Source organism: Musca domestica, unplaced genomic scaffold, assembly GCF_030504385.1.
Source record: "Musca domestica strain aabys unplaced genomic scaffold, Musca_domestica.polishedcontigs.V.1.1 9, whole genome shotgun sequence".
Taxonomy (NCBI): domain Eukaryota; kingdom Metazoa; phylum Arthropoda; class Insecta; order Diptera; family Muscidae; genus Musca; species Musca domestica.
In genome coordinates, this window is record NW_026712435.1 from 12472391 (window position 1) to 12489434 (window position 17044).

Below are 17044 nucleotides of genomic sequence, written 5' to 3' on the forward strand. Positions count from 1 at the left end.
AATAAAATTTTTATGTAAAACTATTGTTGTTGCTGTTGTGCATACATGTTTTGTGTCTGCAACACACCCAACCAAATTCCGCTTCCGTTTTTCCCTAAAGCAGATAGTTTTTGTGTGCCGACGAGGAACAACAACAATGAGCATTGTGCACATGCACAACTACTGGTTTATTGCATGCCTTATTGGGTTGTATCAAACCAAACACAAACACAAAATATGTTCCATGCAACATGTTCGAGGTTTGACGATATCTTTTTGTTTTTGTGTTATTAAGAAAACATCTGCTATTGTTGTGTTGGCCTCTTTGTTTGACTGCTGGTTTTTTCTCAATGAAATCTGTTGAACTGGGCCCACCTCTCACAAAAAAACACTGATGGATGGCGCGAGCACACACAACATGTTGGTTGGTTGGTCTTTTGGTGTGGGCAGACTATGAAAACAGCTGTTGTTCTGGGGATTATGCCCGGTTGTATCTATACAAGATACAACAGCCGTTGGCATGTTGTGTGTTGGCCCAGTCAGTATCTTTGCAATGTGGATTTGCTTTTCAAACAAGTATTTCAAGACCGGCAGTTTAATATTCTGTGTTAGTTGCGTACGGATCGCGAACGTAGAAGGATGTATTTAGTGAGTGGAAATTGAAACGGAATAGAGAATACGGTGTGGTTGGCAAGAACAAGAACGTATCTACCTAACTACAAAACATACACACACACAAATAAAAGTGGATTACACAAAAGCAGCAGCAACAACAATGAGATTACTCGTATAAAACACAACCCCCAAAATAAAATATTGTATCAATGCTCCAACAACCAACCCTCAAAACTTTGTGGATTACTAGCTCCAGCAATAACGACAACAACAACAAACATAAAGTTCTATCACTAAGCAACGTTTGAAAAAAGTTTTTTTTATGTCATTACGATATAGAAAAATTGGAAAACAAAAATAGCAACGAAAACGCACAACTGATTGAAAATTCAACAAAAATTTAAGTGAAATTTGAAAAGTGAAGAGTGCAACGGAAAACGCCAGAAACAGTGAATTATTTAACATTAACGTTTTATGCTCAAAATGAATTTTAAGTTTAAACCAACAAAAGCAACAACAAATCATTTATTAACAAGAATCTCAAAACAAAAGAAACGAACCAATTTCAATCAGTTTAATTGTACAACAACAACGGCAATTGAGCGAAAATTAGCAAAAGTGCATCAGAAAAGAAAAATACGATTTTGTCAACAACCCGTCATAGAGTGAAGGGACCCCAGGAAGACAAAAACGAAAAAAGTGATAAACGAAAGCAAGAGAAACAAAAATTCAGTGAATTAAAAGCCCAAAGTTATAGTTTGTGGGCCAACCAAGACTCGTCGAATATTGTTTAAGAAGTTGTTGGTCGCTTACAACAAGTCTGGATTATTAACTACGACCAAGCAGCACGCACAACACAACACAACACAAGGAAGCAAACGAAAAAAAAAAAACAGCAGCTGTTTTGAAAATTTATTCTCCCCTCTCAAAAGAACGAAAAACAAGTGGACTAAAACTCCTGGCTGACAAGAGGATTTTTTTTAAATAATTATTAAGGTAAGTTTGATGGGCAACAAACAGAGTCTGAAAAAAAATTATGGCCTTGGAGGATTGTGGAAAAATTGAATTTATGTTGAATTTTCCAATTCTCCTGTTGTTTTCAAGAAGTGAAGACGAAGAAGATCGCCTCAAAAACGCTTTAGATTTTCTAATGAGATTTCACTTTACTTCACCCGTTATTGCCATGCAATTAGTTATGCACATATTACCACCAGGTTTGATTGGTTAATAGAGCCTAGTTTTCATTTGTTGAGAAGCAAAGTGACTTATGTAGAAAAACCAAAAAAAAAAATTGAGAAAATTGAAATTTTGGACTATGAAAAAAATTAAAAATAGTGACTTATGTAAAAAACAGAGAGAAAATTGAAAATTCGGACTATAAAAAAAATTCCAAGAAAGAAAAAATAAAAATATTAAACCTTAAAAAAAATTAAAAAAAGGAAACTAAACATTTTTAGGGCATATTCACGTTATAGCTTTTTTGGGGTTTTCAAAAGCCTACAGAAAACCCAGTTTGATCAAAAAATACTTCCAAAAAAATACAAAATTAAAATTTTTAGGCATTTTTACGTTAGGGCTATTTTTTGGGTTAATCCGAAAAAAAGCTCTAATGTAAACATACACACATTTAAGAATATTTTTAGCTTTCCTTTTTTCTTTTATTTAAAAAAATAATATTTTCTCCAGTTTTATTTTATTTTTTTTTTTTTTGTAATTTTCAAGTTATTCTCTTTTATATCTCATCATTGCGATCATCGTTAATAATAACATTTTTATTAAAGAAAATGATTTTTTTAATGTTTTACACTAGTCAGGCACCAAGCAACGCTTGGACGGACACCCAGCTTTGCCACATGCAATTGTATTTTTTTACAGTTTGACTATTGTTTCTATTTATGATTTTTTTCACTCATTTCGCAAATGTTGCAAACACGTAAAGCGCCAAAAGCCACTGGCTGGCATGGCAAGGCAGGCAGCATGATGATATGTTTGAAACTAACGTGTTGGATTTTTTTTTTTTTGGTTTCGCATCAAAATATTTCAAATGGTTTTCGTAATTAATAAATAAAGTGATTAGCGTTCTTCTTTTAATTGAATGGCATTCGTGCAAAACAATTACAAAAACACAAAATTGAAAAAAGAAACGGTATATTAATATGTAAAAAAAATTAAAATTTTGTTGCAAAATAAAAATTTGCCTTAAATGGAAATTAAAGTTTTTTATATATTTTTTTTTTTTTTTTGGAATTTTGGTATATTTTTTAATAAAACTCTAAAATCATGTAAAAAAATAATAAATGTTGTTTTTTGGAATTTTTTTTTAATAAAATTGTAATAAAATATAAAAGACCAACTCAAAAATAAAAAATAAAAATAAAATTTCAACGCAGTTTTGTTATATATGTTGAGTTTTTTGGTAATTTAAGTTTTTTTTTTTAATTCGATTAAATGGATTTTGTATATTTATTTATTTTTTTATTTATTTATTTTTTGGAATTTTTATTTTTTTTTATCAAATTTGTAAAATCATGTAAATGACCATAAATTATTTTCCAAGTCAAGCTCCCATAAGTTCGTTCTCAACATATTATCCTTTACTCGATTTATACCTGCAACAAACATGCAACTATTATTTCATTTCTGGGTTTTATTTCTAACATTTTTTTTTCATCTGTGTGTGTGTGTGTATTGTGCGCATGATAACAAGTTTATTAACAACCTTATGTTGACAAAATAAAACAACCGAATTTTCCCACCGCTTGCTTTAGTGCTTGGTCATTAAAACCAATTTAAGCATAAAATAAAGAAACTATGTTCATGTGTGACACAATCCAAGACCAAGTTGTGTTAAGAGAGCTTAACGAAAATATATTGTGTGAACTTTTTCGTTTTTTGAGTCTGAAAAATTCCTTGGAAGTTTAGCAGTGGCCGAAATAGCCCCCCTTCAAACTTAATATTTGATGATGGTTGCTAAGGTTTTCATAATTTCTGCCATTATTTCTTGTTGTTTTTCTTATTGCCCCGAGTGCGTGTTTTTCGTATTGTTGTTGTTGTTTTTGTTTTCATCATGTGGCGAATATAATAGGAATTTAATGATTTGTTTTTGTTAGTAAATGTCACTGTAATTGAAACGAATGCGATTAAACATAATTTTGTGATGTTTTGAGCCATTGACTGACAATGAGACAGCCACTGCTTGCTTGGTGATTGCGATCTTGATGATGATGATGATAGCGACAATGGCTTTGACAATTTTCTTTAGTCATCTAATCACAACAAAAGAATTATTCCAACAAAAAAAAAGACCTTGATTTTTTTCTTTTGAGTTTTGTCAAATATTATCTGTTTATTGTCTGTCTTAATTTTTTTGCTTCATTCGAATAGCTTTTTTTTCATAAAATTTAAATTCAATTAAAATCTCATAAAGCAAAATGAAAGCACCGCAGGAGTTTGTGTTTTATATCTGCCACAGCTCTCAACATCACACAAACAAAAACAACAACAACAACAACACCATAAACTAGGTTAGTCGGTTTGTGTTTTGTAAACAACTACAAAAAACACTGTTCTATCAACGAATTTATTTATTTCATGTAAATAAAAGTTTTTTAGAGCAAACCAACCAACAAACCAACCTCGGGTTAAATAAATAGTTTATTTTGTTACAAAAAAAGCACCAGGAAAATTACGCACTGCATTTCCTCTTAAATTGAGTTTTCCTCTAAGGCCAAAAACATTATTGTAAACAAAATTGTTTTTCTTCATCTTTTAGCAAAGTAATTAATTTTGCTTTTCTTTTACAGTTAAAAGACTTGACCTGAAATAAAAAATGGCTCAAACAACAACAACATCAACAACACATGAAAAGAATTCATTGGATTCCACCTTTGAATCGATTATCATAGACATTCCACAATCGATAACATTCTCATCATCATCCTCATCATCGTATGATACGGATAGCAGTGTGAACAGTGCCACCTGCTGCACCAAACATCAGGAGCATCTTTACATGCAGCGGGCGCCACAAATGCACAAGCATGACAACATTGCAACAGCCACAGCCGATTTGGAAGCTGTTTACTTTAAAGCTGATCAGCAACGCAAAAATTGGCCAATTTTCATTTTAATGATTTCGCTATTAGAAGTAAGTATCCCCCCCCCAACATTTGGAAATAAAAATCAGTTATTGATTTAAAATTGAAAAAAAAAAATAGAAAATAATATTTTCATAAAACAAATTTACTAATTGCATTTCTTTTCCCTTTCTTTCACTTTCAGATCGCCGTCTTTGTCTATGACATTATGACTGTGCACAAAGACGCCGCGGCCACAGCGTTGGATTTGCCCCTGGCCATACCCACCGATTCGGTGTTCATCTATCGTCCAGATCGTCGCCTACAAGTGTGGCGTTTCATTTCCTACATGTTTCTACATGCCAATTGGTTCCATTTGGGTTTCAATGTGGTCATCCAGCTGTTCTATGGCATTCCCTTGGAGGTAATGCATGGTTCGATAAGGGTGGCCGTTATCTATTTTGCTGGTGTCTTTGCCGGCTCGCTGGGGACGAGTGTGGTGGACTCTGAAGTCTATTTGGTGGGCGCTAGTGGTGGCGTTTATGCCATTTTGGCAGCCCATTTGGCCAATATTACCTTGAACTATGGCCAAATGAAATATGCTGTAGCTCAGCTACTGTCAGTGGTGATATTTGGTAAGTTTCACAATCAAGCTGCAAAACTTTCAAATTTTATTTCACCCAAAAATAATTTTGAAAATATTATTTTCTCAAACATTACTAATTTTTTTCACTTTTTTGTTCTCTTTTTAGTACTGTGCGATCTGGGATATGCATTCTATACACAATATCTGGCCATTGACAACGGCGGCAGCAGCAGCAGCAACAACACTGAGGCACCTCCTGTCTCATATATTGCCCATTTGACCGGTGCATTGGCTGGTCTGACCATTGGTCTTTTGGTGCTAAAAAATTTCGAGCATCGCACCTATGAAAATCTCATTTGGTGGTTGGCTCTCGGTATCTACTGTGCATTCACCGTGTTTGCAATTGTCTTCAATTTGATTAATACGGTGACCGCTCAACTCATGGAAGAACAAAGTGAAGTTATTACACAGCATTTGCTACACGATTTGGGCGTATCATAAATACACAAACACACACACAAACATTGGAATTGTATCCCTGCCCCGCCCGCTTAATTCTTAGCCCTTTTCTTTCTATTATTTCCCCCATATCCCTTGAAATTGAAACTTCTTTTTGCCTTTTAAAAATGCAAAAAGGAAAGGAAATGCCGCTTTTTTCCTCTCTCTGTCCCCCCACATTAAAAATAAAGAAAGAATTGTGTAAACAAATGTTGTGATAATACCAAAGACTGAATTTACTTCATAAAAAAAGAAACCAACTCTAATTTTTATAAACTAGAAAAACAAACAAATAACTCACACAAAAAATACTAAATAATTTATTGTAACTTTTTTTAAGGAACACAAAATGTTAAGTAGAATTAATTTATCTTATTTTTGTTTTGTTAATAATTTTTTATTTATTTATTTAAAAAAAAACCAACTCTCAGACCTTGCGCAAACAAATCCTAAAATTAAATAAAAAAAAAAATCAAGGAAACTAAAATATAATTGCACATCCACACACACACTAGTCAAACTGATTTTTTGAAAATTTGTTAAACATTTTATGTATTAAACCCAAAAAAAATCTCTTAACTTACTAAAGAAAAGCATTAAAACACATCTATTCACACACTCACATACACAAAGTATTATTATTTGTAAAATGAAAATAAACAATGTAAAAAAACCCCAACAACAACAAAGAAACCACAAGAAACAAAGTTGTATTTGAAACGAAGTTGTATTTGATATCCAAAAAAGAAAAAACATGTTATTTTTTTGTAATAATTTTAAATATTATTATTGTTTTTATTATAATTATTATTTAATTTTTTATTTATTTTTAAAAACAGGGTTTTTAATTATTTCAACAGACAAAACAAAAAAAAAACTCACACAAATAAAACTAAAACTACCACAAAACAAATTTAAACCAAAGAAAAATTAATTCCATAAAAATGTCTTGCAACAAAAAAACACATACATACACAAAACAAAAAAACATAACAATAAAACGAATAATTAAAAAACAAAAATAGAAAAAGTCTTCGTGTTCAAATCGTTGTAAAAATAATTAAACCCCCACTCTTTCTCTTTGTAATAGTGTTTCAAAACAAAAATGTACTCCCCACTTTCCCTTAAGTATATTATTAAAAAACAAATATCTAACTAAATGCCAAATACAAACGTAAAGAACAGTTTAAAAATTGTCATTGTAAAATATTGAAATTTAAAGTAATATCCAACTCTCTGGACAACTCATTCATTTTCCCCCCGCCACCACCACAATCAAATACAAAAACAATGCCCAAACATTTAAACAATACCCACAAATCCATAGACAGTTGGACTAATGTAATGTATCTCCACCAACTATCTGCCCACCACCTTCATTCATTATTATTTATTTCAAATCTAATAGCAACAACCACAATACTCTGTGTTATATATAAGTGAATGTATGTGTTCTCCTGTCCTGTCCTGCCCAAAACGGAAGCAGGAAGAAAAAAATATATAAAATGAAAAACATTTTGAAAAAGAAAAACAAAAATAAGAAAACAATAAATAAAAAAGAAAAACAATAATAAAACAAAAATGTTACCAATATTAAAACTAAAAAGCTTTTTGATTTTATGATTTATTATTTTGAATGGGAATATTTTAAGGCGTCTTTGCACGAATACTTTTTTTATATGAATGGAGGTTTTTAGGACATTTGATCGATCGAGGAACTTTTGTTAAAGTATGTCATGACACGGCCCTGTTCTGACAATTTTTTGCAAAGAGTTCAATTTTGGAGAATATATTTTAATGGAGCATTGTCGTTATGGGGCGGGGGTTTAGTTGATACTCATGCCTAGGGCCTTTTACGTTGGCGGAATATATTTTTAAAAACATTTACTATGGCAATTGTAACTTCAATGCCTGTATTAGTGGTATTAGCCCATATTGACCCACTAAATTGGGAAATGATGATGATGCCAGTGGGGAGAACGGAATAAATGATTATGGGATTATTGAAACCATACAGGGTTTCAACAGACTGCTGTCATTTCTAAGCCACTCCCCCGACAGCTTTTAAAATTATTCCACTGACAGCTCATTATATTGTTTACAAGCCTACAAAAGCATTTTGGTGAGAATTTTCCAGAAAGAAAGTTATTCGCGATGGAATTCAAGCGTGATAGTGTGATTTCTTTATATTTTGCTGGATAACCACAAGTGGCTATCTTTAGAGCACTCCAGCATTTAAATGTGAATAAATCTTTTGTGTCACGCGCCATCGCTCGTTACCGTAGCGTAGCCCAACGTCAGGGAAGTGGACGGAAGAAAACAGCAACATCAGCAGAAATGGTTCGAAAAGAAAAGAAGCGACTTGATCGAAACCTGCGTCGCAGTGGCCGAAAAATGGCTCGTGAGCCAAACATATCGCAATATTTCATTCTGCAAATATTGAAAAATGGGCTCGGGGTAAAGCCATTAAAATTCCAAAAAGTGCAAGAACTTACACCGCAACAGAAAGAAAATAGACTCAATAAAGCTAAAGAGTTACTTCGCTTGGTGAACTACCAACAAAATGATCGTGTTTACTTGCCAAAGAGGTCAGCTGGTGGCCAACGGAAGGTGCACATTTCATCTTCGGTTGGCCACCAGAACTCAAGCGCCGGCCATGATGATATTGTGGGCCGCCATAACAGCCGATGGTCGCTCTTCGCTCGTATTAAACGACAGTGGCATCAGAATAAATGCCAAATATTATCTCGAATATTTTCTGGAGGGTGTATTAAAGCCTTGGGCACGCAAACATTTTGGCCGCAGACCTTGGATATTCCATCGCACTCAACACTCGCCACCCAAATATGCTTACAAAATGAGGTTCCTCGCTTCATTTCATGTGCACAATGGCCACCAAAACCTCCAGATACCAATACGTTGTACAATTGTGGAGTATTTTGGAAAGCAAGGTTGGCACTAAAATATACCAAAGTGTCGATCACCTATCTGTAACCGATCAGATGACATGTGCATACAAGATAGAAATTTAGAGATTCCTCCGATTCAGCATATCCTGTTCCAAGTGCAGTTTAGAAAGAGGTTCAGTCCCTCAATCAGTTCATTTTAGCGAAATGTGTAGATTGCGTTGAAATGCAACAGTTCGCTAGTTACAATGCACTAAACATGCTCTTCAATGTTAAGTTTGTATAGAAAAGCCCATATAATTCTTCTGAAATGTCTATAAAAGAGAAAGATCTTTGTACGCTTGATTGTTTGTTTGTATTTTATAGACTCAAAAACTGTTGAAAATTTCCAAATATACTACAGGACCGCCTGAAAGCAACATAGGCTACATACATTTCTGAAAATTCGCTTGAAACTGCAGATAAAGCATCAGAGTCGGAGGTACCTCCAAAAAATTAAGATTTTGTATGCACATATCTATTGATCAGTTATATGAACAGTCTTCAAATTTGGAGTGTGTGGCGGAATTTGGTTTTGGACTGTATTTGATATATTTCCTTGAATATCGTTACTACGGAGTCCATATTACGGCTATGCAGGGCAAATTCGACAAATCGGATGAACAATATATATGGGAGCTATAGCTATATCTGAACCAATTTCGATCAAATTTGGCATACTTATTTTCAGGCCTAATTTGGTTGTATGTGCAAAATTCCATACTATTCGGGCTGATATGACATGTTTGATATGACATGTTTGGCTGATATGACAATAAAAGGCAAATCGGACGAAGATATATATGGGAGCTATATCAAAATGTTTACTGATTATCTCCAGTTTCAATAGGGTTCGTCCTTGGGCCAAACAAATGATTTGTGCAAAATTTCATCTGGGTCGGGCAATAAATGCGACCTGTACTTTGTTTACAAAAATACATGGACAGACAGATGGATGGACATGCATAAATCGACTCAGAATGTGATTCTATGCAGATCATCAAAAGGAACTATGGGTCCATCTCGTTTCCTTTTGCCTGTTACCAACAAATGCACAAAGACATAATACCTTGGTGTAGGGTATAAATATGCCGAATGTAGTTGTTGTATTAGGGTCTATACGACTATATGGACCTGCATCATCAAAATACCGAATATAGGGAGGTAATATTATATGGGAGCAATACCAAAACGTGGACTTCCACAGACAATTTTGTGTCATAGGCTGTAGTATTCATTACAAACTGCAAATGCCAAATTTGAACCAATTCCGGTGAATAATGTCACTAAAATCATTCAAATACAAAATATCGGGAGGTACCGTTATATGGGGGCTATACCATTTTCAATACCAAAAGACCTGCAGACATAATATACATTTGAGTAGAGTTTTATCAGCCTACTTCATTTCGTTCAGAAGCTAGAGAGAGTGATTTCCAAAGACGGACGGACATCGCTAAATCGACATGGAATTTTATGCTGATCAAGGATATATATATATATATATATATATATATATATATATATATATATATATATATATATATATATATATATATATATATATATATATATATATATATATATATACTATATATATATATATATATATATATATATATATATATATATATATATATATATATATATATATATATATATATACTTTGTGGGGTCTATAATGTATATTTCGAGGTGTTACAAACGGAATGACAAACTTAATATACCCTCCATAGTATGGTGGCGGGTATAAAAATACACACAATTTAATTGAGGCTACGATTATCAAGAATTCCTCTAATTCCAAAAAATATGCCGTTCGATTTTAAAAGATTGCAGTTTCCTGTACGCTTGGCATTTGCTTTGACAATTAATAACTCGCAACGACAATCTCTTCGGGTATGCGGACTAAAATTGGCATATTTCTTTTTTTCTCATGGTCAGCTGGAAGTGGCTGACGTGTTGGTAGACCAAACGATTGGTTGTTTACATTACAATTAAAACGTTTTCAAAATTCTTCACATTATATCACTTTTATTTTAAAACCACAGAATATTCATATATATCATGTTGAATGCATATAAAATCGAAGGGGGTAGCGAAGCGCACCGGGTTCAGCTAGTATAATATAAAACGAATTGAGTGCCCGACAACGTAGAGACAGTGTCCGTGGAAATATTTAAATAAGGATTTGGCCAGGAGCCATCATGAAAAATATTGGAGCACAGCTTTTCGTAAGTCTACATATTCCCTCCTCCCCATAAAATTTCAAAATTTGAATACCAATAACTCCGATGTCCGATTAGACAACATTAGATTAGATAACATAACATCAAGATGTGTAGTATCGGTCCACTTTGTCTGGTACCTCTCTGAGCATTTTTGATAACTATAATTCTCATAAAAATTAAATTATTCCCAAGTACTCTTTAAAATTCGAACTGTAAATATTTATTTTGGCAAAAATTTCAATCTTCAATTATTTCACATTTCTCAACTGTTCACACAGTTTGGCTACTTCACTGCGAACAGTTTTACCCGACATAGTTCGAGGAAAATTATCAACAAAGTAAATACCTCCTCGTAACTGTTCGAAGTGTTCCAAATGTTCTGAGGCATGTTCGTAAATCTGGGCTTCAGTTATGGTGCTATTAAACGATTTTATAACTGCTGCCGCCGGCAGAAATCCCATGCAGTTATCTGGTATTCCAACAACACATACTTCTGCCACGCCCTGTATTTCACTGAGAACTCGTTCAATAGATGAGGGAGTGAAATGAAAATTATTATATTTTAATATATCCTTTTTCCTATCCACTATATACAATTGCATGCTGTTGTTGAAGTAACCCACATCGCCGCTGTGTATCCACAAGTTATTGTCATAAATGGCTTTTGTGGCTTCGGGATTATTACAGTAGCCCGACGAGGGTATTTGTGTACGTATACATATCTCACCGATTTCGTTGGGACCCATTGCTTTGCCAAGTTCATTGATAACTTTCACTTCAATATTTGTTTTCAATTTACCCACTGAACTGGTTGGTTCTGCCTCTCCAGACGAGGCAATGACACATACCTCGCTCATTCCATAAGCAATATTGAAAACGGCATTTGGTGAATATTTCTTGAATTTTTCAATCAATGAATAGCACACTCTACTACCACCAACACCATATTCCACAATGCTGGATAGATCGGAGTCTGGTAATTTTGATGAGGTCAAACACATTGCCATGTGAGACGGAGGACCCATAACAACTGTCACTTTGTAGCGCTCAACAATCGCAAAGAAATCTTCCGGACAGAATGGATTTGCAGATATAATGCGTGTTGTTCTTGTCAAAATGCAACGTAGTATACTTATGACAGCCGACAACCAGTATAAACTGCTGAAACATAGTAGATTGCTTGAGGACTCATTGTCTAATCTAAAATGAAAACAGAAATCGAAAAAGAAATTAAATGAATAGCAAAATTCTAGAAATGATATTTACAATGATTCCCCCAAAGCCAGCAGAGCAGCGTGCGACATATTAACACCCTTGGGTAAGCCAGTACTTCCAGAGGAACAAAGTATGGCAGCTACTTGATTTGGTCCTTCGAGCAATTGTGGACATTTATACAACGAGGGATTGAGGTCCTTCTCATCATTCAGCAGCTCTTCAACACTTGACACTCCCTCAATATGTTTTCGTATGGTATAAATGTCCGTGGAGGTGAGTCCACATTCATGTAGTGCTTGCCTGACCTTTGCATAGATATCTCCATCACAAAACATTACCTTGGGTTTCGATATCGAATATATGTGCTTAATGCCATTAATTCCAAAACTTGGATCCAAAGTGCTTAGGGTTAAACCTGCCATTAAAGTCCCCAAAAAGAGGGGTGTAACGTAGTCACTATTTCCTGCACATAGACCTATAACTGTGCCTTGCGGCAGTTTTTTACGTTCGAAGTACTTAGCGATTTGAATTGAAAGCGAAGCGAATTGGCGGTTTGTTAACTCAGTTCCAGTCTGATAGCAAACCTGATAAATAATCTTTAGTTTAGTTGAGGACAAACTGAAAATATTATTTTCCTTAACCTGTGCTATATGATCGGGTGTTTCCAGTAGATATTGAAGCAATACGGAACCCACTGAATCCTTGGGCCCGAAACGATTTGCCTCTATCGGACCACTCCAGATTTTCAAATTTCTATCGTAAGACATATCCGTCACTGAATGTTGTCTGTTCAAAGTCTGAATTGCAATTTTTCAGAGTCTGAAAATATTTGTAACAGCACATACTCTTAATGAATTTTTCACTGCTCACTAGTCTACAATAATTTTTGGTCGTAGCTTTCGAAAATGTAAAATGTTGATACCATCTATAATTTTTTGATTTTTTCGTAATTATATTGATCTATATTAATACCCCTGAAAACGGGGTAAACATGACTGCCATACTTCATATTGGTGTTGCATACAAAAACTAGGTTTCTATAAGTAGCCAGTACAGAAAGGTCAAAAGTGGGGAGGGGGCATAGTCGTACCAATTAAGATAGCTAAAGCACATAGCACTTGTTTAATATAACAACTTTGAATACCCTTCAACATTTGGAAGGAAATTGCACATTTTCAAAAAAAAAAACCGTTCAAAAATACTGCTAAAATCGTTAAACGTTGTTATATGAAGACGAGGACCTGCATATGCAAATTTTGTCGCTAAAACATCAAAATGGGGAGCTATACGAAGACATGGAGCTATACGAAGACATGTAAGCTATACGAAGACATGGACCTGCATGAGAAATTTTCTGTCATAGGATGTAGTATCTATTAGGAACTTAAAATTCCAAATTTGAAACATTTCCTGTTTGAAGTGTGACTCAAATCATCCAAATACCAAATATCTGGACGTATCGCTACAAGGGGACTATACAAAATCCTAGACCTATATTGACAGCTCTATGCACATGCTGCCAATTTACAACAAAATTGGGTTAAAATGACTAAAGCAGCCAAAAAACTTTTAATATGTCGGTATAGTTATGGAGGCTATACCAAAATGTGGACCTTCAATACCAAAAGTCCTGCAGAACAAACACACATATGAGTATAATTTTAGGGACTTACTTCATTTCGTTCGGAAGCTAGAGGAGTTTCCACAGACTTATAAACAGACAGACGGACATCGCTAAATCGACATTGAATTTTATGGTGATCAAAAATATATATATTTATTTATACTTTGTGGGTTCTAAAATTTATATTTCGAGGTGTTACAAATTATTGAGGATAGAAAAATATGTATTGGAGCATAGATACATGGAAAAATGCATCCAATTTGAGCCAATATTATATATTTGGATCACAATAACCTTGAAATCGGATGAATATATATAAAGTATAAACCATATACAAATCTGAACTGATCTCTATAAAATTTAACGAATGTATTTCTGAGCTGTATGCGATCTCTGGTATCAGCTATCATTGTTTTGGCATATTACAAAAGTAAGGGACTTAAACGCCAAATCGGATGAAACATATAAATGACAGCTATAGCTATATCTGAACCGATTTTCACCAAATTTGAAGTACTTGCTTCTAGGCTCAATATGTTCGCATGTGACAAATTCCATGCTATTTGGACTAATAAAACACATTTGGTGCACACAAAAAAAAAAAAACAAATCGTGCGAATATATAGGAGCTATACTTAAGTAATGACCGATCATCTCCAATTTCATTAGGGTTCGTTCTTGGGCCAAACAAATGATCTGTGCAAAGTTTCATCTCGATCGGGTAATAAATGTGACCTGTTCATTGTTCACAAAAATACATGGATGGACATATGGAGTAAAAACAAGTAAAAAAGCAGTAAGTTCGGCCGGTCTGAACTTTGAATACCCTCCACCATTTGGAACGAATTAGAAAATTTTCAAAAAAATAAAATCCATTAAAAATTCTGTTAAAATCTGTAAAATATCTAATATCGGAATGCCGATATATGGGGGATATACGATATTGTGGACCTATATAGACAATTACCTTTCAGGGGTTTACGTGCTCACAAAGAACTCCTTGTGTACAATTTCAGACAATTCCGTTGAAAAATGTAACTAAAATCATCAAAATACCCAATATCGGGGGTACCGTTATATAGGGGATACACGATATCGTGGACCTATATGGATAATTATCTTCCAAGGCATAAAGTACCTACAAGGAACTCCTTGTGTGGATTATCAGACAATTCCGTTGGAAAATGTGGCTAAAATCATGAAAATACCGAATATCGGGGGGTACCGTTATATGGGGACTATACGATATCGTGGACTTATATAGATAATTCTCTTCCAAGGAACAAAATACCCACAAGGAACTTCTTGTGTGGATATTCAGACCATTCCATTAGAAAATCTGGCTAAAATTATCAACATACCGAATATCGGGGGTACCGTTATATGGGGGCTATACGATATCGTGGACCGATATAGCCCATCTTCGAACTTGACCTGCCTGCAGACAAAAGAGGGATCTGTGCAAAATGTTAGCTTCCTATCTTAATTCGTTTAGACTGTAGCGTGATTTCAACAGACGTGGCTAAATAGGCTTAGAATTTAACGCAGATCAAGAATATATATATTTTTGGGTCTAAAATGATTATTTCGATGAGTTACAAACGTAATGACGAACTTAATATACCCTTCATACTATGTATGGTGGAGGGTATAAAAAACAAACCTGTCGAGGAAGTGACTTCCACGATTATTAAAAGTAAAGCTCTATACCCTATTTAGTCACACTTAAAATTATCGCGGGCGTGGTTCATTTCTTCGCGAAGGATGCAACTTCCGCTGTGAGAAAGCGATATCAACCGCGATGATTTCTATCGCCTGGGTATGACTTCTAATGCATCTTCAAGGATTTTGCTCCCAGATTTCTTCTTTTGCTTGGAGAAGACTTCTGATTCTGAAAAAATTGTTCATTGCCAAGGGAAAAGGCAGGAAAGGTTTTGTCATTTTCCATAATTTTGTTTGACCTTATCAAACTAAACTTCTTTCTGACACTTCCACATATAGTTCATTGAAATATTTATACCCTACACCAAATAGTGGTAGGGGTATTATGTCTTTGTGCATTTGTTTGTAACATGGAGAAGGAAACGAGATAGACCCATAGTTACTTTTGAGAACCTTCATAGAATCACTTTCTGAGTCGATTTATGCATGTCAGTCCGTCTGTCCGTCCGTCCGTCCGTCTGTCCATGTATTCTTGTGAACAAAATGCAGGTCGCATTTATTATCCGATTGAGATGAAAATTTCCAAACAATATTTTTTTGGCCCAAGGACGAACCCTATTGAAATTGGTAAGAATCGGATCAAATTTAGATATAGCTCCCATATATATCTTCATCCGATTTCGGGTTAAATGTGCACCAAATGTCCACTATCAGTCCAAATTACCTGAATTTTGGCTCACCCAACCGAGTTCGGCCTAGAAGCAAGAATATCAAATTTGGAGAAAATCGGTTCAGATTTGGATATAGCTCCCATATATATCTTCATCCGATTTCGGGTTAATTGACCACCAAATGGCCAATATCAGCCCAGCCCAAATGGCACATGTGACTGAGATTAGCCTTAAAGCAAATACAACAAATTTGGAGAAAATCGGTTCCCATATATATGTTTTATCCGATTTGGTGTTTAAGCCTCTCGCATTCGTAATATGCACTCCACAAGAATGATATTTGGTACCAGATATAAGATACAGCCCAGAAATAGCTGTTTGTAATTTTATCGAAATCGGTTCAGATTTGGATATAGCTCCCATATATATCTTCATCCGATTTCGGGTTAATTGTGCACCAAATTGATATAAGGCCAAATGGACTGAATTTTAGTACATCGGACAAAATTCAGCCTAGAAGCAAGTACATCAAATTTAGTGAAAATCGGTTCAGATGTAGATATAGCAACCATATATATGTTTCATCCGATTTCAGGTTAATTGTGCACTAAATGGTCAATATCAGCCCAAATCACCTGAATTTTCGTACATAAGACCGAATTCAGTCTAGAAGCTAATACGTCAAATTTGGAGAAACCCGGTTCAGAGATAGCTATAGTTCGTAAAATACATGATAGAATTAGATAGATTTTGATTTTGTACCAAATATCTCTGAAATGCGCTGTATAAACCTTTTTACGAGAGCTCTACTAAATATGCATAGTGGTGTAGGGTATCATATAGTCGGCCCCGCCCGACTTTTGAGCTTTCCTTACTGGTTTTTTTAAACCCCTACAATTACTTTATTATGGATTGATCTTGCTCAAAAACAGTGTGTTGAGT

General features: G+C 34.4%; 2 protein-coding genes across 2 annotated transcripts; one reads left to right on the top strand and one right to left on the bottom strand.

Moving 5' to 3' along the window:
• The first annotated feature begins 539 nt into the window (after positions 1-539).
• LOC101890603 (protein rhomboid) lies at positions 540-7360 on the top strand. The gene is made up of 4 exons (XM_005185171.4): positions 540-1590; positions 4398-4741; positions 4876-5305; positions 5423-7360. Exons 2-4 carry the CDS (start codon positions 4424-4426, stop codon positions 5755-5757), a joined length of 1083 nt encoding a protein of 360 aa, XP_005185228.1. The 5' UTR covers positions 540-1590; positions 4398-4423; the 3' UTR covers positions 5758-7360.
• A 3596-nt stretch (positions 7361-10956) lies between these two features.
• Positions 10957-12937, bottom strand: LOC101891121 (uncharacterized). Its single transcript, XM_011294914.3, has 3 exons — positions 12787-12937; positions 12197-12729; positions 10957-12130 (listed from the first exon to the last, which is right to left on the bottom strand). Exons 1-3 carry the CDS (start codon positions 12910-12912, stop codon positions 11179-11181), a joined length of 1611 nt encoding a protein of 536 aa, XP_011293216.1. The 5' UTR covers positions 12913-12937; the 3' UTR covers positions 10957-11178.
• Positions 12938-17044: the final 4107 nt, after the last annotated feature.

Excerpts from the sequence above, each read along its gene's own strand:
- LOC101890603 (XM_005185171.4), top strand. The coding sequence starts at position 4,424 with ATGGCTCAAACAACAACAACATCAACAACACATGAAAAGAATTCATTG. Across the intron at positions 4,742-4,875 it reads TAATGATTTCGCTATTAGAA|ATCGCCGTCTTTGTCTATGA; the intron begins GTAAGTATCCCC and ends TTTCACTTTCAG. Across the intron at positions 5,306-5,422 it reads ACTGTCAGTGGTGATATTTG|TACTGTGCGATCTGGGATAT; the intron begins GTAAGTTTCACA and ends TTCTCTTTTTAG.
- LOC101891121 (XM_011294914.3), bottom strand. The coding sequence starts at position 12,912 with ATGTCTTACGATAGAAATTTGAAAATCTGGAGTGGTCCGATAGAGGCA. Across the intron at positions 12,730-12,786 it reads CACCCGATCATATAGCACAG|GTTTGCTATCAGACTGGAAC; the intron begins GTTAAGGAAAAT and ends ATTATTTATCAG. Across the intron at positions 12,131-12,196 it reads CTGGCTTTGGGGGAATCATT|ATTAGACAATGAGTCCTCAA; the intron begins GTAAATATCATT and ends TTTTCATTTTAG.